Genomic DNA, 21891 nt, shown 5'->3' with positions numbered 1-21891 from the left:
TACTTCCCCGCCTCCCTCAGGATGATCCCCTATATTTTACGGGGGGTATTAGGACAGAGGAAGCTCCGCGCTGTGCGTGCGGCGCGTTGTCTCCATCCGCGCACTTCTTCTCCCTCCCGTCAAAGCCAAGTGGGACAGCTCAAGGGGGAACGCGACGCGGTGGGGGGGGGGGGGGGGGAACAGCGGGGCGGCGCTCTCCCCCCTTTTCGCAGAGTGGTACAACCCAGAGGCGCCGGTGGAGCTGGGAGGAAGAATCCAACTTGGCGAGGAAAAGGGGGGGGAAGGTGGTGGGGGTGCGCGCATGCGGGGGAGCGGAGCGGAGACAAAGGCGGCGCCGCGCCTCCCCCCCACCCCGTCCCCGCATTCCCCCCGGTTATAACGCGCCCCCCATTCCCATGGACGCGGGGGTCGCTCCGTGCCCGAGGGGGAGCCGGAGGAGGGCGGGGGAATGGCGGGAGGGCGGCGGGCAGGAGGAGGAGGAGGAGGAGGAGGAGGTGGAGGCAGCAGCGCATCACCCGGGGGGGTGTCGGTGAAGATGTCGCTTCGCCGCGCCTACTCCATCAAGGACAAGCTGCAGGCTATCGAGAGGGTGAAGAAGGGCGAGCGCCAGGCGTCGGTGTGCCGGGCTTTTGGGGTGCCGGGGGGTACGCTCCGGGGGTGGCTGAAGGACGAGGCGAAGCTGCGCTGGTTCCTGGAGCAGCTGGGCGGCGAGGTGGGCACCCAGCGCAAGAAGATGCGCTTGGCCAACGAGGAGGAGATCGACCGCGCCGTCTACGCCTGGTTCCTCGCCCTGCGCCAGCACGGCGTGCCGCTCTCCGGACCCCTCATCCAGGCTCAGGCAGAAGCCTTCGCCCGGCAGATCTACGGGCCCGAATGCACCTTCAAGGCCAGCCACGGTTGGTTCTGGCGCTGGCAGAAGCGCCACGGCATCTCCAGCCAGCGCATCTACGGCGAGGGCGGCGTGCCCGCCGAGCCCGAGCGTGCCCCGGCCGCCCGCGCCGAGGTCGCGCCGGACGCGGGCGGCTACGGCGACGAGCAGATCTACAACGCCAACATCACCACGCTCTTCTGGAAGCTTCTCCCCGCTGCTGGAAGCGCGGCGAGGCGGCCGGCCCGCGGCGAGCGCGTCACGGTGCTGCTGGCCGCCAACTTGACCGGCTCCCACAAACTCAAGCCCTTGGTGGTCGGGGGTCTCCGCGATCCCGCCAGCCTGCGGCATCACAACCAGGAGAAGTTCCCGGCTTGTTACCGCTACGGCGCCGAGGCCCGGCTGGCGCCGGCGCTTCTGCGGGCTTGGTTCTTCGAGGACTTCGTGCCGGGCGTCAAGCGGTACCTGCGGCGGAGCTGCCTGCAGCAGAAGGCCGTGCTGCTGCTCCGCTCCGCGCCGAACCGCTCGGCAGCGGCGGCTGAGGGTTCCCCAGCTCCGCTCCAGACTCCGGACGGCTCCATCCGCGCGCTCTTCCTCTCCAAGGGTCACTCCGGGAGCGGCTTGGCCGGAGCGGGAGGCCGGATCCCGGCGCCGCTGGAGCAAGGGGTGGTGTTGGCCTTCAAGCAGCTCTACAAGCGGGAATTGCTGCGCTTGGCCGTGTCCTGCGGCGGCCCCGGCAGCCCCGCGGACTTTGTGCGCTCCTTCCTCCTCAAGGACATGCTGTACCTGGCCGGCCTCTCCTGGGATCTCATCCCGCCCGGATCCATCGAGAAGTGCTGGCTGCTGGGGCTGCGCGCCGCCTTCGAGCCCCAGCCCGGCGAGGAAGAGCACGGGGACGCCGCCGCGGGAGGGGAGGAAGGCGGAGGGGACAGCAAGGTCTTCAGTGACCTGACCCACCTGGCCGCCTTGGCCTTCAAGCGCCTGGCTCCCGAGGAAGTCTCCGACTGGTTGCACTTGGATGATGCGGCTCCAGGGGCGGAGGAGGACGATGATGGCGAGGAGGAAGGCGCCCAGGGCTGCGGGGCGGAGGAGGATGAGGAAGAGGAAGCAGCTGGTGGCAAAACGGGTGGGGAAGGAGGAGATGCTTTGCTGCCCACGGCTCGGGAAGCCATCCAGGGTCTGGAGACGGCGCTGCGCTGGCTGGAGGCGCAGGACCCCCGGGAAGTGGGGCCGCTGAAGCTGGTGCAGCTCCGCTCCCTCATCTCCATGGCCCAGCGGCTGCGCCGCGGCCGCAGCCCCCAATCCTAGGGCAGGGCCGATTTTTGGCTACCAACCACCCCTGGTTGGCCACGGAGCTGGGGACACCCCGGTTGTCCCAGGGGGGCGGCGGCGGAGGTGCCACTCGCCCCTCTGTGACCGTGACTCCCTGGGGATCGGAGAGCCCGGGTGCCTGTGGGTCACAATTCAGGGGATTTTTCCGCAACAACTCGAATTCCAGGGTTGTTCCTTACCTAAATATATTTAGGAGGTGCTGTTTTTTACATCCCTTGTGGCCCCTGGTCGCTGGCCCTGCCAGCAAAGGGGGGGTGGGTGTCGTCCCGCCCCACCCCAAATTGCCCAGTTCTCCCAATTCCATGGGGAGAAGGGGCGAGGGAAGGACCTGCTCAGTGTCCATGGGGATGTTACACGGAAAAATAATCCCAGAGCAGGGTTGAGGAGGGCACGGCCAGCTCATGGGCCACTCCTGAAGTGCTGCAGGGGAAAAGATTCCACCTTGGAAGAGGCTGGTGACGCCCTTCCCACAGAATCCTGTTAAGCCAGGATGGTTTGGGGCTGATTTAAGACAGCTTCCTTCAGGCAGTGGATTGGGAAAGGGACACTTGGGTGGCATCCAGGAGAAAGAGTCACCTCCATCATTCCCATCACAGCTGGGAACAGCTGGACCACGGAGGCCTGCTGAACCAGGTACCATCATCCGAGCGCCCTCGTGGAGCTGAAGGCTCCAGGGATGGGGGTTGAGGTGTTCCTCACGGGGTTTTTGGGGTAGCCGCGTCTGGAGGACACCTTTGGGAGAGTCGAGGTCGGAGCAGAGAGGGCTCCTGGCACTACCTTGGAATATTGGAGGCATCTGATAGGAATTTAGCAGCTCCTGACCTGATTTGGATGACATTTTAGGGTGTTCAGCTGAACTACTGGAAGAGGGAAATCGAATTAACTCCTCAGTGCTGCCATGTCCCGTGCCGGCGGGCGGGTGGGGGTTTTTACTTGTCGGGTCTTTGTCTCCTCGCTGCAGAATTTATGGAAATTAAATGGATTTCTATTCCCACGTGGAGGCTGTCGTCTGTGAGCTGTCACGTGGAGCCATCCCAGAGGGATTTGGGGTGGCACCAGGGGGATCTTCATGGCGCTGTGTCCTCTCAGTGCGGCCTTCTGCACGCCATCGGGGTGCAATAATATAAAATCACATTTCTGTTTATCATCTTTTACACCAGAATCACCCCACAAAAAGATTCTGGAGCTTGGGATGTGGCTCATTTCAAACAGGAGCTTGTGAACGGGAGGAGGCTTCAGCTGTGTGACAGAAATGATGCAAAGATCAGCAGAAGGTGCTGGGCTGGAGGTCTTTGGGAGTAAAATTACGGAATGGTTTGGGTTGGAAGGGACCTGCAAGACCATCAAATTCCAAACCTCTGCTGTGGTCACGGACACCTTTCACTATCCCAGGTTGCTCCAAGCCCTGTCCAGCCTGGCCTTGGACAATTCCAGGAATGAGGCAGCCACAACTTCTCTAGGAATTGCATTCCAGCCCCTCACCACCCTCCCAGGGAGGAATTCCTTCCCAATATCCCATCTAACCCCATCCTCTGGCAGTGGGAAGCCATTCCCAGTGTCCTGGCACTCCAGGCCCTTATCCAAAGTCAGGGCTCAGCATCCAGATGTTCCCACCAGTGATGTTTTCATCCTCAAAGCAGTTCCCAAATCATCTCTAATTGCATCTGTGCAGGTGCTGGGGGGCAAGCAGAGCTTAATTGGGGCGTGCAAAAGGCTCAGATGGGCAAGTTTGAGTTTCTACCCCCTCCACATTCCTGGAGGTGGGAGCAGATCAGGGCTTCCATTCCCAGGTGCCATGGAGGGATCGTGGCACAGTTCTTGTGGCTGGTTGAGCTCTTGCCCGTGGTTCTGGAATGTGGGCAGCATCCTCACGGACATGGGGATGCAGCCACCCTCCCAGCCCCAGCAGGGTTTAATTGGGATCACCTCATTCCCAAAATTCTCTCCCCATCCCCACACCAGCTCCATCCTTGGTGCCAGCTCCATCCCTGGAAATCACGGATGTCACCTCCCCACGGAAAGTGACCCCGTGGTGGCTTCCACAGCCCCGCCAAGGACCACAAAAAGCCCCAGCCCACATTGCTCTGGACACGTTTATTTGGTTCCAGCCCTGCAGAGGTTAACGCGTGTCCACACCACCTCCCACATTCTCCTGAAGATGTCAGGAGGTCCTGCTCCTCGGAGGAGTTCACTTTGGTCCCCAGCACCCCTCCTGTCCCAGAAGGGGCTCGTCCATTAATCCTTGGCCATGTCACACGCCCGGTTGGTGGCCGCCTCCACGGCATCCATGACGGTGGCGCGGAGCGCTCCCTTCTCCAGCTGGTGCAGGGCGTAGATCGTGGTGCCCCCGGGCGTGCAGACGTCCCCCCGCAGCTTGGCCGGGTGCTCCCCCGTCTCCAGCAGCATCTTCGCTGCGCCCTACGGCACGCCAGGACACCAGGAAGGTGAGATTTGTGAGATTTGGGACTTCCCAAACTCCCCTTTCCACGGTCGGATGGCACCAACCATCCCAGCACCCCCATGGCGAGGTATTCTCCCATCGTCGCGCTCTTCGTCCTCGTTTTTGCTTCCGAGAGGGGAAACTGAGGCAGAGCGGCATCCCAATGGACGCTCAGGGGCGGGGAGGGGAGGAGGGAGATTCCGGCGCGTGCCGAGGACTCACCAGCAGCGTCTGCGCCGCAATCCTGCTGGCCAAGGCGCCCGGCATTCCCATCTTCACCGCGCCCTCGGCCAGCGCCTCGGCAAACAGGTACACCTGGGAAGAGGGGGAGCATCCAGGGGTGAGCCTGGAGCACGGAACCCCAAATCCCGGGACGGCATCCCTCGCCCCGCCGGCTTACGTAGGCCACGCCGCTGCCGCTGAGCCCGGTGTGGATGTCGATGTAGGACTCGGGCACCTCCTCGCAGAGGCCGCAGGAGGACAGGAGGCTCTGGAGGAGCGCGGCTTCCTCGTCACCCGCGTTGGTGCCCCGGGAGAAGACCATGGCCCCCGCCTGCACCACGCAGGGCAGGTTGGGCATGATCCGCAGCACTTTGGTCCACGGCGGGAGGAGCTGGGGGAAGACGGGGATGGGAGAAGGGGTGGCAGCCTCTGGAAGGAGCCAGGGGTGGCCGGGGACACCGGTGGGTGTCACCCATCAGGCTGGTGGAGAAGTGGGGAGCACGGGGAGGGAGCTCGGGGTGCTGGCGGGTGGGGATGAGGCCGCAGCGGGGTGTGGGTCTGGGTGCAAATGGAGGAGAAGGGAGAGGAGGAGGAGGAGGAAAGGAGGAAGAGGAGAATGAGAGATGAAAAAGGAGGAAGAGAGAAAGGAAGAGGAGGGGGAGAAAAGGAGAAGGAGAAGGAGAAGGAGAAGGAGAAGGAGAAGGAGAAGGAGAAGGAGAAGGAGAAGGAGGAGAAACAGAAAAGAAGAAGGAGAAACAGAAAAGAAGGAGAAGGAAAAGGAGAAGGAAAAGGATGAGCATAGGAGAAGGAGAAGGAGAAGGAGAAGGAGAAGGAGAAGGAGAAGGAGAAGGAGGAGAAACAGAAAAGAAGGAGAAGGAGAAACAGAAAAGAAGGAGAAGGAAAAGGAGAAGGAAAAGGATGAGCATAGGAGAAGGAGAAGGAGAAGGAGAAGGAGAAGGAGAAGGAGAAGGAGGAAGACCAGGATGAGGACAAGGAAAAAGGAGGAGAGAAGGAGGAGGAGAAGAAAGAGAAGGAGGAAGAGGAAAAAGAGAGGAGGAGGAGAAGGAGAGAAGAAGGAGGAGAAGGAGGGGAAACAGAAGCAAAAGGAGAAGAGAAGGAGAAAAGGAGAAGGAAAAGGAGAAGGAAGAGAAGCAGGAGAGGAGGAGCAGCAGAGAAGGAGAAAATAAGGAGAAGGAAAAGGAGAAGGAGGAGAAGGAGAAAAGGAGGAGCAGGAGAGAAGGAGAAAAGAAGGAACAGGAGAGAAGGAAAAAAGGAGAAGGAAAAGGAGAAGTAGGAGAAAAGGAGAAGCAGGAGAAAAAGGAGAAGAAGGAGGAGTCTCACCCGCTGCAGTGTCTGGATGGTGACGCCAGCCACCAACGACACGACGATGTGGTGGGACCCCACGGCAGGACGGATCTCCTCCAGGACACCTGGCAGGACATGGGGCTTGGTGGCCAGGAAGACCAGGGTGCTCCTGTGCACCACTTCCAGGTTGCAGTGCGTGGTCCTGCAGCCCAACTCCTGCCCGGGGACAGGGAGAGGGATCAGAGCCCGACAGCCCCAAAAACAGCACCCCAAAAACAGCACCCCCACGGCAGGGACACGGCCTGGGGACCTGCTCTGGTCACAAAGCCACCGAGCCTCTGCCTGGATCTCACCCAGACCTGGGAAGGATGAGCCAAACCCAACGTGGGGGAAAGGATGCTGTGACCCCCACAGTGAGGGACACCCCAAAATCTCCCACCCCCTTGGCCCCACTCACCCGCCAAGCATCCAGGTTTTTGTCCGAGGGCGCGCTGGCCAGGACGTTGCTGGCTGGAACCTTCCCTTGGGGGACACAGGGAACAGGGTGAGTGACCAAGGGTGACCCCCAGGGTTTGGGGGGGACACCCCAGCCCAGCCCAGCCACCCCAATTTCCACTGGGATGTGATTCCTCCCATCCCAGCACGATCCCAAAGGGGGGTGGGGATGGATCCTGCTGGCAGCAGTTGTGCCAGGGTGCAGTGACAACGGAGGTTGGGCAGGGCTGTCCCCACGCTGTGCTATGGGACAGGGACGATCTGGGACACACGGGGAGCAAGGACAGGGCTGTGCCCTCGCTGTCTGTGGGACAGGGACGTCCCAGTGTCCCCACACTGATATGGGGGACAGGAACCTCACAGAGGGCAGGGACCCTGGGGAGAGCAGGAAAACCCTGGGGAGGGGTGCAGGAAAGGGCTGTCCCCATGTCCCCACACTAATCTGGGGACAGGGACATGGGGAGAGGGGCAGGAAAGGGCTGTCCCCATGTCCCCACACTAATCTGGGGGACAGGGACACGGGGAGAGCGGCAGGAAAGGGCTGTCCCCATGTCCCCACACTAATCTGGGGGACAGGGACATGGGGAGAGGGGCAGGAAAGGGCTGTCCCCATGTCCCCACACTAATCTGGGGGACAGGGACACGGGGGGAGCGGCAGGAAAGGGCTGTCCCCATGTCCTTCCAGCACAGGACAGGAACCCGGGGAAGGGCTGGGACCTCGGGAATAGGCCAAAGCAGGGCTGTCCCCTTGTCCCTCCCATGGAGCATAGGGACCTGGGGAAGGGCTCGGACCTCGGGAACGATCCAGGACAGGGACAGGGTTGTCCCTGCACTGGAGGACACGGACACGGGGGTGGGCTGGGACTTTCAGAACTGGTCAGAACGCGACTGTCCCCATACCCCCCCACTGGACAACAGTGAAGGGACTGCAGGGAGCGTCCAGACCAGCGCTGTCCCCACGTCCCCGCGCCATGAGACGCGCAGGGACGCCGGGAAGGCGCCAGACCAGCACTGTCCCCACGCCCCCTCCCTTTCCCGTGTGCCACGGACCCTCCGGTCGCCCCCCCCCGTGCCGTACCCGCCTGCAGCAGCCCCCGGACGAGCCCCCCGGCCATGCGCCCGGCGCCCACGAACCCGACCCACAGCTCGGCCGCCTCCATGGCCGCGCCAGGCCACGCCCCCGAGCCACACCCCCGGCGCTGATTGGCCCCGCGCGGACACACCCCTCTCTCCTATTGGTGGAGCCGCCTTTAAGGGGCGGGGGGAAGGGGGCTTACTGCGCAGGCGCCGGCGCCACGTGGTTAGTGCGGGTCCACGCGTGGGGGTCCCGGAGGGAATTCCCGGCGGCTCCCAAACCTTTCCAATCCCTTCCCAAAATTCCCCAAACCTTCCCCGCAGCGGGTCCACGCGTGGGGGTCCCGGAGGGAATTCCCGGCTTCTCCAAAACCTTTCCAATCCCTTCCCAAAATTCCCCAAACCTTCCCCGCAGCGGGTCCACGCGTGGGGGTCCCGGAGGGAATTCCCGGCTTCCCCAAAACCTTTCCAAACCCTTCCCAAAATTCCCCAAACCTTCCCCGCAGCGGGTCCACGCGTGGGGGTCCCGGAGGGAATTCCCGGCTTCTCCAAAACCTTTCCAATCCCTTCCCAAAATTCCCCAAACCTTCCCCGCAGCGGGTCCACGCGTGGGGGTCCCGGAGGGAATTCCTGGCTTCCCCAAAACCTTTCCAATCCCTTCCCAAAATTCCCCAAACCTTCCCCGCAGCGGGTCCACGCGTGGGGGTCCCGGAGGGAATTCCTGGCTTCTCCCAAACCTTTCCAAACCCTTCCCAAAATTCCCCAAACCTTCCCCGCAGCGGGTCCACGCGTGGGGGTCCCGGAGGGAATTCCCGGCGGCTCCCAAACCTTTCCAATCCCTTCCCAAAATTCCCCAAACCTTCCCCGCAGCGGGTCCACGCGTGGGGGTCCCGGAGGGAATTCCTGGCTTCCCCAAAACCTTTCCAAACCCTTCCCAAAATTCCCCAAACCTTCCCCGCAGCGGATCCACGCGTGGGGGTCCCGGAGGGAATTCCCGGCTTCTCCAAAACCTTTCCAAGCCTTCCCCGCAGCGGGTCCTGGGGGGAATTCCCGGCTGCTCCTAAACCTTCCCAAACCCTTCCCAGCCCTTCCACGCGTGAGGTCCCGGCGGGAATTCCCGGCTGCTCCCAAGCCTTTCCCAAACCTTCCACGCGCGGGGGTCCTGGATGGAATTTCCGGCTGCTCCCAAGCCTTCCCAAACCTTCCTCGCGTGGGGGTCTCAGAGGGAATTCCCGGCTGCTCCCAAACCCTTCCCAACCCTTCCCTGCACCTCTGTGCCCACGGAGGGATCTCCCCCACGGGGGTGGGGTGTGAATTTGCCGTGGGGGAGGTCCCCGAAGTTGTCCGTGGGTGTGGGAGGCTCTCCCGCAGTCGGCATCCACGGGTTTTTGGGGAGGTGCCCTCCGAGAGGGGCGCCCCCTAATTTGTGGGTGGATGTGGGAGCTGCTTCCCACCCACCGGCATCCCTGACACGAGGGGAGGTTCTCCCTGCTGGAGGGGACCCCGGAATTTGAGGAGGGGAGTGGGATCCTGTAATTTTTCCATGGGGGGGCTTTTCCTTACCCTCTTTTCCCCGCAGGACGCCCTCCATTCCCGGCATGCCGCCCCAGAGCTCCCGGGCTGTGCTGCTCCTCTGCGCCACCGTCGTATTTTTGGGGTGGCTGGGCCTCGCTGCCCCCCCAGAGAAGGTGGGGACCCCCTCCCCAAATTTGGGGCTCCCCCCACAAATCCCTTTCGCGGGTTGCTCTAGGATGAAGCCACATCCCAGGAGATGTCACACCTGGATTCCTGTCACTGTGGGATTCCCTCTGGCCGGGAAATTCGGATTCTGGGATGCCCCAGCCTTTGCTTGGTGTAGGGATGGTTTTTGGGGGGTGAAGGCCAAATTCTGGGGTGAGTTCACGCCTTTTTCCATACTTTATGTCCCCAAACCCCCTCCTCCGTCTCGCCATCCTGTGCTGGGAGCACCCAGGGGTGCATTTGGGGGTGTCCATGGGGAAAACCAGCATTCCCAGATCATCACCCCCCAAAATTCGCCTCAGGAGGAGCTCTGGGAGACCTGGATGAGGTCGGCGCTGGATGAGACCCCCGTGGCCCAGCTCCTGCGGGACATCGCCCACCAGACGGGTACGAGCCTGGGTTGGGATGCTGCAACATTCCCGTATCCCGCTTTGGGATGGATCCGACCTCTTTTACCTCCCCACAGGCAATGTGAGCAGCCGTGGGGCTGAGCAGCTCCGGGGAGGACACCAGGTTGTCCCATCCAGCCTCCATCAGCAGCAGGAAAGATCTCAGGATGTTCATCCCCAGCCAGGTGGGGACACGGCAAATCCCATTCCAACGGGACTCGTGGAATCCCATTTTTCACACCGGGGTGCGTCTTCCCTGGCTCATCCCGCTGCTGTATCCATCTTTTTCATATGCAGAGAGCATGCTGGTCCTTCAGGAGGTGACGGAGAAGCTGCGGAGGGTCAACCAGAGCCTGGAGCTGATGCTGACGGCCTTGGAAGACGCACGAATCCGTCTGGAAAAACACCTGGAGCACCTCAGAGCCATCCCTGAGCTGGATGGTGAGCGGGAATGGGGGTGGAGGATGGGTGGGAGCTGGTGGGTGCCACCACCAGGATCTTCTTCCCCATCCCACAGGTCAGAGCCAGAGTTCCACCTCCTCCTGCGTGCCATACTTGACGCTCCTGGTTCTCCCACTGGTGCCGGCGTCGTTCCAGGCCATCTTTCTCCTCCTCTTCCTCGCTTCCAGCGCCCTCGGCATCTCAGCAATCTCCACTTTCCTGGTCCTTGCTTCAGCAGGTGGGGACAAGTGTGGGGGCAGTGGTTGGGACACACCACCCAGGGGAGATCTGTCCTCTCCTATCCTCGTTTTCCCACAGGGCATTGGCTGCTGGCTTCCGCCTGCCGTGGTGCCGGAAGGATCCGGCCGGTGGTTCCCCGGGAAGAGCCCCGCTACCGGCTCACCTCCACCCCGGAGAGGTAGGAGATGGTTGAGGAGGTGGCATGGAACCCTTGGGAGCTGCTGGGTGCCATCCTGGTGTCCCACCCTGGATCTTCCACCCTGGAGGCATCTGGCAGAAGTTCTCAGGAAGGGACAGGACACATCTTGGTGGCTTCCCTACAGCATTTGGACACCTCATCCCAACTCCTTGCACCACTTCTATTCAGATGTTCCATCCTGGGTGTCCCATCCTTGGTGCCTCATCCTGAATTTCCCATCCTGGATGTCCCATCCTGGAGCCATCTGGCAGAGGTCTCCAGGGAAGGACAGGACACATCTTGGTGGCTTTCCTGTGGTTTTGGGGCACCTCATCCCAACTCCATGTCCTGTTTCTGCTCAGTGTCCCACCCTGGATTTTCTACCCTGGAGGCATCTGGCAGAAGTTTTCAGGAAGGGACAGGACACATCTTGGTGGCTTCCCTATGGCTTTTGGACACATCCCAACTCCTTGCACCATTTCTGTTCAGATGTTCCACCCTGGGTGTCCCATCCTTGGTGCCTCATCCTGAATTTTCCACCCTGGAGCCATCTGGCAGAGGTCTCCAGGGAACAACAGGACACATCTTGGATGGTTTTGGGGCATCCTATCCCAACTCCATGTCCTGTTTCTGCTCAGTGTCCCACCCTGGATTTTCCACCCTGGAGGCATCTGGCAGAAGTTCTCAGGAAGGGACAGGACACATCTTGGTGGCTTCCCTATGACTTCATCCTTGGTGCCTCATCCTGAATTTCCCATCCTGAATTTTCCACCCTGGAGCCACCTGGCAGAGGTGTCCAGAAAAGGACAGGAAACATCCTGATGGCTTCTGGTCTCCTCTTCCCAACTCCCTGACCTATTTCTGCTCAGAGGATGGTGTGGAGAGGCTGGAGAGGTGAATGTCTCCATGGTGGTGGTGACACAGAAGCCACCAAGTGACAGGAGTCCTGTTTTCCTTCTTCCCACACAGGGAATGCGATATGGAGCTGCTGCAAGAGGAGCTGGACAAGATGGAGATGAGCTGCCTGCAAGATGAGAGGTGCCCACAAGGTGGGAGGTGTGGTGGCTGTAGGACACGGATCCCAAACCCTGGCACGTCCCCATCCTGTGCTGGGACGAGTCCAGAGTGTCCCCAAGTTCTGCCAGGGCATGTGACACCACCCCAGAGTGTCCCCACCCTCTGCCTGGGGACAGGAGCACTGGGAGGACATCTCCACCCCTGCCATGTTCTTGCAGACCCTTCGCACCTGGAGCAGCCCCAAGAGGTGGCCGAGGACATTCCCAGATTCACAGGGCAGGTGTCACCCAACTCCGGTGGCCAGAGGACAGCACTGAACTCGTGTGGGGTAAGCTGCTGGGTGGGATTGTCCCCATGTTGGTGTTGTCCCCCAAAACCTGCTCTTGGTGGCCACCTGGGTCTCACTGAGGGTCAGGTCCTCCAAGGTTGGGGTGTCCTCACCACGGTGGCACCTCCGGGTGTGGGACAACCCACTGGGAGACAGACAGGGCTGGGGATACGACATGCAGGGAGGAGTTTGGGGTGGAACAGGGTGTCCTGAAGGATGGCCAAGGCACCCCAGGGGACAAGGGACATCTGCAGGAACCTCCTTCTTCCCAAACCAGGTGACACCGGAGCCGCTGATGGATGCTGGGAAGCTCTGGGAGCCCAACCCCTGCAGCCCAAGGGCCAACGTGTGAGCACCAACCACCCAGAAAGTCCCTTCTCCACAGCTTGGTGTCACCTCAGGGGGAGACCCCACTGCTGGTGGCTTCATGGGGTGCTGATGGGTGTCTCCTCTGTAGGTTCCTGTGCCAGGGTCTCACCAGGACTGGGCAGCGGTGCCGGAAGAAAGCGATTCCCGGGCAGGAATTCTGTCACATCCACACCACCAGCAGCAGCTCGGCCATGGATTCATCCCGCCATTTTTGACCCTCTACCCGCCTCTCCCTGAGGGGTTTTAACTCTTTTTATGGTTATTCCAGATCCTGGTGGAGAACACAGACCCTAAGGATGCCACTGGATGTGGGTCCAGGGCAGACGTTCATTACCCCACCAGTTTTATGCTATTTGCATATATTTTAATAAATGCCACATTTACAGCTGGAGTCTTTCCCGTTCCTATCCTGAGACAGGGGGCTGTGGGATCATCCCCACGTGCCAAGAGCAGCAGCAAATTCCCTGCTGCCATTTCCATGCCCTGGAATCCTGACTGCCTTCCCTTTACCACACCTAATTGCAGGTAATTAGCGTAGCTCATTAACAGCTCTGAGCCACCACCCTCTTGGACACAAGTCCTACCACTTGATTTGGGAATCTTTCTGGGATGCCCCAACTTTCCTCCCCCACCCCTGCCCTGGGCGTCCCGCGCCGCTCCCAGCAGTGGGGCAGGAATGTGGGAGCTTCTTCCCGGGTTCCCGTTTTTACTTTGGGAATGTCACTGTCACCCCCCACCCCAGCCCCGTCCTCTGCCCCAGCAAAGGACAACCCTGAGTCGAAGAGGATGATCCCGGTGCCGGGTGGTGCCGGTCCCGGTGCCGTCACTTCCTGGCGCTGGCATAGTTGGCGTTGAACCAGGCACAGGTTTCCTTCACGGCTGGGGAGGGAGAAAACGGGATGGGTTTGGGGGTTGGGAATGGATTTTGGGAATGGATTTTGGTCAGAAAATCATGGGACAAGTTTGAGGGATTGGGAATGGATTTTGGTCACAGAATCACGGGATGGGTTTTGGGATTGGGAATGGATTTTGGGAATGGATTTTGGTCATAGAATCACAGGATGGGTTTTGGGATTGGGAATGGATTTTGGTCAGAGAATCACAGGATGGGTTTTAGGATTGGGAATGGATTTTGGTCAGAGAATCCTGCGATGGGTTTGGGATTGGCAATGGATTTTGGTCAGAGAATCGTGGGATGGGTTTTGGGATTGGGAATGGATTTTGGTCAGAGAATCACAGGATGGGTTTTAGGATTGGGAATGGATTTTGGTCAGAGAATCCTGGGATGGGTTTGGGATTGGCAATGGATTTTGGTCAGAGAATCGTGGGATGGGTTTTGGGATTGGCAATGGATTTTGGTCAGAGAATCACAGGATGGGTTTTAGGATTGGGAATGGATTTTGGTCAGAGAATCCTGCGATGGGTTTGGGATTGGCAATGGATTTTGGTCAGAGAATCACAGGATGGGTTTTAGGATTGGGAATGGATTTTGGTCAGAGAATCCTGGGATGGGTTTGGGATTGGCAATGGATTTTGGTCAGAGAATCATGGGATGGGTTTTGGGATTGGGAATGGATTTTGGTCAGAGAATCACAGGATGGATTTTAGGATTGGGAATGGATTTTGGTCAGAGAATCACGGGATGGGTTTTGGGATTGGCAATGGATTTTGGTCAGAGAATCGTGGGATGGGTTTTGGGATTGGGAATGGATTTTGGTCAGAGAATCACAGGATGGATTTTGGGATTGGGAATGGATTTTGGGAATGGATTTTGGTCACAGAATCACAGAATGGGTTTGGGATTGGGAATAGATCATGGGACAAATTTGAGGGATTGGGAATTGATTTTTGTCAAAGAATCATGAGATGGGTTTTGGGAATGGATTTTGGTCAGAGAATCATGGGATGGGTTTTGGGATCGGAAATGGATTTTGGTCAAAGAATCATGGGACTTGTTTTGGGATTGGGAATGGATTTTGGTCAGAGAATCACAGGATGGGTTTTGGGATTGGAAATGGATTTTGGTCAGAGAATCACAGGATGGGTTTGGGGGGTTAGGAATGGATTTTAGTCAGAGAGTTGTGGGATGCTTTTGGGATTGGGAATGGATTTTGATCAGAGAATCATGGAACAGGGTGGGTTGAAAGGGACTTCTTTAGGTCTTCTCATCCAACCACCATGCAAGGAGACACCTCCCAAGAGACCAGGTTGCTCCACGCCCCAGCCAACCTGACCTTGGATGTTTCCAGGGATGGAGAAACCACCACCTTGCTGGGCAACACGTGCCAGTGTTTCACCACCTTCATTCCTCATCCGGGCAGGACCACCTGGATGCCACCAAGGCTGATGGCACGGGGTAGGACCCCCGGTGTCTCCTGCGGAGTCCCCATCTCACCTTTCCTGAAAGGTGTGAACTGGAATCCGGGCAGGTACCGCCGGAGCTTGGCATTGCTGGCCGTCTTCTTGAACTGCCCGTCGGACTTGGAGGTGTCAAACTGGGATGGGAAGGATTAAGGAGGGAAAACGGGTCTTGCTTTTGCTCCTTTGGTGGGAAGGATCCTCTGGATCATGGAATCTCCCAGGGGAGCTCAGCCTTTTGTGAAGGATACAACGAGCTCTCCCCTGAATTCCATGGCCTCCGCGATGGCCTCTGCCGCTTCCCGGATGGAGACTTCATCTTCTTCTCCCACTGTGGAGAAGGGAAGGATCGTGGCTGTTCCCCCATGGAGAAGGGACTTCTTGGGGGCAGCCAGGGCTCACCTGACAAAATTATTGGTTCCACCTCATCGTATTCCCGCAGGACCCAAAGGAAAAGTCGGGCCAGGTCCTGTGGAAGAGCAGACAACTCTTGGAGGGGTCACTGATATCCCCCAACCTTCCATTCCCAAGGGGACACAAATCTGGAGATGACCCAGGAGAAGGCAGGGGGGTTCAGACCCCTCTGTAGTCCTATCAGTGGGTCCTCCAGCCCCATTCCCTGCTTCCCAAGGCCACACCTACCAGGGAATAGATGAACTGTCTCCTGGGCTTGCCCGTTCCCCAGACGGTCAGAGCAGAGCCGGACTCTGAAGGAGGAAGGAGCCATGACCACCAGAGCCACCTCTAACCACCCCACAGGTGGGAAATAAAAAAAAACCCTCATTTCTCCCCAGAAAACCCCTGGAAGTCCTGCCACCCTCACGTTTGGCCAGGTAGACCTTGTGGATGAGCCCCGGCAGGACGTGGCCATCCTCGATGTTGAAGTTGTCGTGCGGCCCAAAGACGTTGGTGGGAATGACGGCGGTGAAGCGTCGGCCGTGCTGCTCGGAATAACCCCTGGATGAGAGCAGGGAAGGGATGGTGGGTGGGCTGTCAAGCCCCTTCCTCCAGCACTCATGCGCCCCCAAAAAAAACCCCGGCCAGCAGCACCTTCACCTGCCGAGCCCAGGTATCTCCCCAGCTTCCACCTGGAAATCCCACTGGATTTCCCCTTCCCTTGAAAGCCATTGGCTGCTCCCACGTCCCCAGCTCACCTATTTTGGACATCGATCATCCTCTTGGCGTAGGAGTAGCCAAAGTTGGAGCTATGAGGCGGCCCGTTGTGGATCTGGGAATGTCAGAGCGGGTAAACTAAGCAGGGCGAGGGGGTTTTCCCTGGATTTTGCGTGGGAATTGGGGATTCTCACCATGGTCTCGTCGATGGGATAGGTGGTCTTGTCTGGGAAGATGCAGGTGGAGAGGCAGGAGACTACCTTCTGCACCCCCGACTCGTGGGCCGAGTGCAGGACGTTGTCGTTGATGTGGATGTTTGTCCTCTGGGAAAAGGGACATTTGTCAGGATCGTGGGGTCGGGGATCCCCAAATCTCTTCATTAGCAACTCATTAATAACTCCAGAAACCCCTGGAGCTCTGGTTTGGCTCTGGAAGCAGAGCAAGCCACATCCCCGTGTGCCCATATCCAAATTTTCGGATCCCGGCAGTGCCGATTCCGTGGGTGCTCACCCAAAAATCCAGGTTGGAGCGGATGTTTTTGAAAAGGCCTCCGACCATGGCGGCCAGGTGGATGACGTGGGTGGGCTTGTGCCTCTCAAACAGGGCTTTGGTCTCGGAGCTGCTCCTGGAATGGGAAATTTTGGGATTCAGTGGGGTCAGCAGAGCAAATGGAGGCGTTTCCAAGGAAAAATCCAATCCTAGGAGAGGAAATGTTGGGGTTCGGTGGGGGCAGATTGGGGAGTTTCTAAGGAAAAGCCCAATCTTGGGATGGGAAAATTTGGGATTGGGTGAGGTCAACAGAGCAGGTTGGGGTGTTCCCAAGGAAAACCCAAATTCTGGAATGGAAAATTCTGGGGTTTGTCAGGGCCAACAGAGCAGATTGGACTTTTTCCAAGGAAAAATCAAATCCTGGAATGGGGAAATTTGGGATTCAGTGGGGTCGACAGAAAACATTGGGGTATTTCTGAGGAAAAAATTAATTGTGGGATGGAAAGAATTAGGATTCAGTGGGGTCAACAGAGAAGAATTGGGGTCTTTTCATGGAAAAACCAAATCCTGGGATGGGAAATTTTGGGGTTTGTCAGGGGCAACAGAGCAGATTGGGCTTCTTCCAAGGAAAAACACAATCTCTGGAATGGGAAAATTTGGGGTTTGGTGGGGTCAACAGAGCAAATTGAGGCATTTCCAAGGAAAAACCAAATCCATGGATAGGAAATTTTGGAGTCACCAGAGCAGACTGGGGAGATTCCAAGGAAAAACCCAATCCTGGGTTGGGAAAATTTTGGGTTTGTCAGGGCCAACAGAGCAGACTGGGTTGTTTCCAAGGAAAATTCAAGTCCTGGAATGGGAAAATTTGGGATTTGGTGGGGTTGACAGAGCAAATTGAGGCATTTCCAAGGAAAATCCAAATTCTGGGATGGGAAATTTTGGGGTGACCAGAGCACTGGGGAGATTCAGAGGAAAAACCAAACCCAGGGATGGGAAAATTTTGGGGTCACCAGAGTAGACTGGAGAGATTCAGAGGAAAAACCAAATCCAGGGATGGGAAATTTTGGGTTTGTCAGGGCCAACAGAGCAGACTGGGTTGTTTCCAAGGAAAAATAAAATCCTGGAATGGGAAAATTTGGGATTTGATGGGGTCAACAGAACAAATTGAAGCATTTCCAAGGGAAAAATCAAATCCAGGGAAAGGAAATTTTGGAGTCACCAGAGGAGATTGGGGGTGTTTCCAAGGAAAAACCAAATTCTGGGTTGGGAAATGTTTGGGTCACTCGAGCAGTCTGGGGAGATTCAGAGGAAAAAAAAAATCCAGGGATGGGAAATCATCAGAAACAGAGCAGATTGGGTTGTTTCCAAGGAAAAAGCAAACCCTGGAATGGGAAAATTTGGGATTCGGTGGGGTCAGCGGAGCAAATTGAAGCATTTCCAATGAAAAACCAAATTCTGGGATGGGAAATTTCGGGGTGACCAGAGCACTGGGGAGATTCAGGGGCAAAAAGCAAATCCAGGCATGGGAAATTCTGGGGTTTGTCCGGGTCAACAGAGCAGATTGGGTTGTTTCCAAGGAAAAATCAAACCCTGGAATGGGGAAATTTGGGATTAAGTGGGGTCACAAAAGAAAATTGAGGCATTTCCAAGGAAAAAACAAATTCTGGGATGGGAAATTTCAGGGTCACCAGGCAGATTGGGGAGATTCAGAGGAAAAACACAATCCTGGGATGGGAAAATTTGGGGTTCGGTGAGGTCAACAGAGCAGACTGGGGTCATTTAGTGGAAAAAACAAATCTCACAATGGGAATTTTTGGGGTTTTTCAGGGTCGACAGAGCAAATGAGGCTATTCCAAGGAAAAAGCAAATTCGGGGATGGGAAATTTTGGGGTCACCAGAGCACTCTGGGAGATTCAGAGGAAAAAACAAATCCAGGGATGGGAAATCATCAGAAACAGAGCAGACTGGGTTGTTTCCAAGGAAAAAGCAAACCCTGGAATGGGAAAATTTGGGATTTGGTGGGGTTGACAGAACAAATTGAGGCATTTCTGAGGAAAAACCAAATCCAGGGATAGGAAATTTTGGAGTCACCAGAGGTGATTGGGGGTGTTTCCAAGGAAAAACCAAATTCTGGGTTGGGAAATTCTGGGGTCACCAGAGCAGCCTGGGGAGATTCAGAGGAAAAACCAAATCCAGGGATGGGAAATTCTGGGGTTTGTCAGGGCCAACAGAGCAGACTGGGTTGTTTCCAAAGAAAAAGCAAACCCTGGAATGGGAAAATTTGGGATTTGGTGGGGTTGACAGAACAAATTGAGGCATTTCTAAGGAAAAACCAAATTCTGGGATGGGAAATTTCGGGGTGACCAGGGCAGATTGGGGAGATTCAGAGGAAAAAACAAATGCAGGGATGGGAAATCATCAGAAACAGAGCAGATTGGGTTGTTTCCAAGGAAAAAGCAAACCCTGGAATGGGAAAATTTGGGATTTGGTGGGGTTGACAGAACAAATTGAGGCATTTCTAAGGAAAAACCAAATCCAAGGATGGGAAATTTTGGGGTTTGTCAGGGCCAACAGAGCAGACTGGGTTGTTTCCAAAGAAAAAGCAAACCCTGGAATGGGAAAATTTGGGATTTGGTGGGGTTGACAGAACAAATTGAGGCATTTCTAAGGAAAAACCAAATTCTGGGATGGGAAATTTCAGGGTGACCAGAGCACTGGGGAGATTCAGGGCAAAAACCAAATCCAGGCATGGGAGATTTTGGGGTTTTTCCAAGGGAAAATCCCATCTCACGTCAAGTCGGCGTCTCGGGAGGACACGAAGATCCACTCCTCGTCCGGCCGCCCCTCTCCATCGGCCACCACCTTCTCGATGGCTCTGCCCACCAGGCCGGTGCCACCTGTCACCAGGATGCGCTTGGTCACCTCGGTCATGGCCAAAAACCCTGCAGGGAGGAGCCGGGGTCACCTCAGCATGGACCACCTTGGGGTGAGCATCACCCAGGCAGGTGGGATCGGGGCTTTTTGGGGAGATTTCTGCGTTTCTGGGTTAAAAAAGGGGCGTGTTTGGCTGTGATAGGGCTGGAACTCCTCAGCTGGAGGCCACCTGGGCCAGGCTTGCCAACGTGGCGCTGGCCCAGCCTCTGGAAAGGGAAGGGCACCTGCACCCCCGGGTGTGTGCCCCAAATCTCCTCCTGCACCCCCAAAATCGCCTCCCGCACCCCAGATCTCCCCCTGCACCCCAGGGCTGCATCCCAGATCCATTCCTGAGCCACAAATCTTATCTCTGCACCCCAAATCTCCCCCCCCCCCCCGCACCCCAGATTCTCCTTCTGCGCCCCAAATCTCCCTCTGCACCGCAGGTCTCCCCCTGAACCCCAAATTTCCCCCCGCACCCCAAATCCTGTGTTCGCAACCTAAACCCTTCCCTGCACCCCAAATCCCAGGGTTGCACCCCACGCCTGCCCTGCCCCTCAAACCTCAGCACCGCAACCCCAAATCCCAGCTCTGACCCCAGTCCTAACCCCCCCCACCTCCCCTGCACCCCAAATCCCACCCCTGCACCCCCATCTCCCCGCACACCCTCCCGGTCCCGCAGCGCCTTACAAACCACAACCTCCCGTCCCCCTGCCCTCCCCACCGTCCTGTCCCCCCACTTTGGGGACCCCCCGCTTCTCCTCCCCACCGATCTGGGGGGCTCCTGTCCCCCTCAAATGTCCCCTCACGGGGTGAGGGGCGCGTCTCACCCTCGGCTGGATTCGGCTGCGCTCGGCTCGGCTGGGCTCGGTTGTGTTCGGCTGCTCTCGGCTCGGCTCGGGATAGGCTCGGCTGCGTTCGGCCGGGCTCGGGTCTGCTCGGCGGCGCTTCGTGGAAGGCTCGGAGAGGTTCGGCTGCGCTCGGCTCGGTGGGGGCTCGGCTGGATTCGGGTCAGCTCGGCTGAGTTCGTCTCGGCCCGGTGAGGGTTCGGCTGCGCTCGGTTTCTTCCGCCGCCGTCATCGGGCGCTGCCGCTTGGCTCGTCGGGAAATGTAGTCCGTGCCCGGGAGCAAGGGAAAGGAGAGGGCGCAGAGGAGATTTTGGGAAGAGGGATGGGGGAAATGGGGTGCAAGGAGGGAAGAGGTGCAAGGGAAGAGAAGAGGGTGGGGAAATGAGGTGCAGGGGGAGGGAAGGACGTGCAGGGCAAAGAAAGGGGGGAAAGAAATGGGGGTGCAGGGACAGGGAAGGGTGGATGGGAAGGGGATGCAGAGGTTTTAAGGGAGTTCATGGGAAGGGGTGCAGAAACAAGGAAAAGGGTCCAGGAAAGGAAGGGGATGCAGGGAAAAGGGGTTCCTAGGTGTCCCCCCTGCCAAAGTGGCTCATCAAAAGGGATTTCCATGTGAAAACGTTTTAATCGCTTTTAATGCACTTAAGCCGAGATTAAAAATGAGCAGAGCTTTCCTGCGTGTGGGGGATGGTTTTGAAGGCACCCCCTCCACCCCCACATCCAGCTGGCTTTTCCTTCGGGATTTTTGCGAGGCAAAGGCAGGGCTTTGCTCTAAATTAAACTTTTGAAAGTGGAATTTAGAGAGACCCAGCCAGGAATTCCCACATTCCTCCCACCAAAGCCCTGGATAGCCCCGGTGTCGAGGAGCAATAGAATGAGAGATTTTAATTACTTTCCTCCTGGCTGAGACCTGGAAATGTGCCCTTTTCCTTTGGGAAAGTCTCAGGGAAGGCTGAATCCTTGAGGATCTCCTTGCTGGGAGCTGGTGGTGGCAGAGGGGTCATTTGCATATTAAAAGATGTCACCTTGTGCCTCTGTCCCCTGGAATTGCCCATCCCCTCTCCCAGCTGGCTGAGTCCCAGAATGTGCCCAGGCCTTTCCCAGCTCCAAAATCCCACTCCCAGGGGTCTTGGTGTTGTTCCCACTGGATGTTTGACAGGATTCCCTGGCTGATCTCACCCACGGAGCCGGCGATGGACACTGGAGCTCCTTTTCCACGCCAGCTAATTCCACGTCCATCCTGCATCCTCCACGAGACACTGAGGTTTGGCAAGAAGAAAACCTCACGCTGGTGTTGGGATGAGTCAGATCCAGCTGCGTCCACGCTTCCACCTCGCTTCACGGCGAAATTACGGAGTAAAAGGGTTTGGGTTGGAATACAATCATTGCCATAAATAAAAATCATCCCGTTCCAACCCTCTTGCCATGGGCGGGGACGCCTTCCACTAGACCAGGTTGCTCCAACGTGGCCTTGAATATTCCCAGGGATGGGGAGGGGGGAAAGCCAAGGAAGATTTTCCACGTGCTGGTGGGAGAATAAGATCTTCCTGCTGCCTCCTGCAAGTTTTGGGAGACTAATTAGGGATAAACCCGTGCTTCGGTCAAGGAATTGCTGGGAGGTGGCGCAGCCGAGAGCTGCTGTGACAGCACTCGGGTAACCACGGTGTTGCATTAAATGTAGTAATTTCGGAGCTTAAATATGCTAATTCTGGGTCTAATTACTAAAGAAATGTTG

At 57.6% G+C, this 21891-nt stretch overlaps 4 protein-coding genes and 1 long non-coding RNA gene across 9 annotated transcripts; 3 read left to right on the top strand and 2 right to left on the bottom strand.

Moving 5' to 3' along the window:
- The first annotated feature begins 421 nt into the window (after positions 1-421).
- On the top strand, positions 422-3194 carry TIGD5 (tigger transposable element derived 5). Its single transcript, XM_021548139.3, has one exon. It carries the CDS (start codon positions 449-451, stop codon positions 2174-2176), a length of 1728 nt encoding a protein of 575 aa, XP_021403814.2. The 5' UTR covers positions 422-448; the 3' UTR covers positions 2177-3194.
- A 1085-nt stretch (positions 3195-4279) lies between these two features.
- Positions 4280-7839, bottom strand: PYCR3 (pyrroline-5-carboxylate reductase 3). 2 transcript variants are annotated; one of them, XM_021548140.2, is made up of 6 exons: positions 7741-7839; positions 6625-6689; positions 6204-6383; positions 5041-5253; positions 4863-4955; positions 4280-4618 (listed from the first exon to the last, which is right to left on the bottom strand). In XM_021548140.2, the coding sequence occupies exons 1-6, from the start codon at positions 7820-7822 to the stop codon at positions 4436-4438; spliced, it is 816 nt and encodes a 271-aa protein (XP_021403815.1). In that variant the 5' UTR covers positions 7823-7839; the 3' UTR covers positions 4280-4435. The 2 variants fall into 2 exon arrangements, with proteins under 2 accessions (XP_021403815.1, XP_077637894.1); XM_077781768.1 differs by lacking the exons at positions 4280-4618; positions 4863-4955; positions 5041-5253 and having other exon boundaries at positions 5272-6383.
- Positions 7840-10189: 2350 nt separating this feature from the next.
- On the top strand, positions 10190-11878 carry LOC144245944 (uncharacterized). Its single transcript, XM_077781551.1, has 4 exons — positions 10190-10544; positions 10625-10724; positions 11694-11773; positions 11844-11878. Exons 1-4 carry the CDS (start codon positions 10304-10306, stop codon positions 11876-11878), a joined length of 456 nt encoding a protein of 151 aa, XP_077637677.1. The 5' UTR covers positions 10190-10303.
- A 73-nt stretch (positions 11879-11951) lies between these two features.
- On the top strand, positions 11952-12827 carry LOC110480280 (uncharacterized). The gene is made up of 3 exons (XR_002467081.3): positions 11952-12069; positions 12347-12417; positions 12527-12827. It is a non-coding gene; the product is annotated as an uncharacterized LOC110480280 (long non-coding RNA).
- On the bottom strand, positions 12781-20338 carry GFUS (GDP-L-fucose synthase). Of its 4 annotated transcripts, XM_021548126.3 has the most exons (11): positions 20142-20334; positions 19190-19340; positions 16420-16534; positions 16104-16232; positions 15951-16024; positions 15620-15753; positions 15439-15503; positions 15199-15265; positions 15048-15127; positions 14834-14933; positions 12781-13317 (listed from the first exon to the last, which is right to left on the bottom strand). In XM_021548126.3, the coding sequence occupies exons 2-11, from the start codon at positions 19327-19329 to the stop codon at positions 13262-13264; spliced, it is 960 nt and encodes a 319-aa protein (XP_021403801.1). In that variant the 5' UTR covers positions 19330-19340; positions 20142-20334; the 3' UTR covers positions 12781-13261. The 4 variants fall into 4 exon arrangements, with proteins under 4 accessions (XP_021403801.1, XP_077637877.1, XP_077637886.1 ...); XM_077781751.1 differs by lacking the exon at positions 12781-13317 and having other exon boundaries at positions 14575-14933; positions 20142-20338; XM_077781760.1 differs by lacking the exon at positions 12781-13317 and having other exon boundaries at positions 14575-14933; positions 19190-19295; positions 20142-20169.
- Positions 20339-21891: the final 1553 nt, after the last annotated feature.

Source organism: Lonchura striata, chromosome 1 (genome assembly GCF_046129695.1).
Source record: "Lonchura striata isolate bLonStr1 chromosome 1, bLonStr1.mat, whole genome shotgun sequence".
Lineage (NCBI taxonomy): Eukaryota > Metazoa > Chordata > Aves > Passeriformes > Estrildidae > Lonchura > Lonchura striata.
The sequence above is the reverse complement of the archived record's forward strand: the minus strand, read 5'-3'. Positions and strand labels throughout refer to the sequence as shown.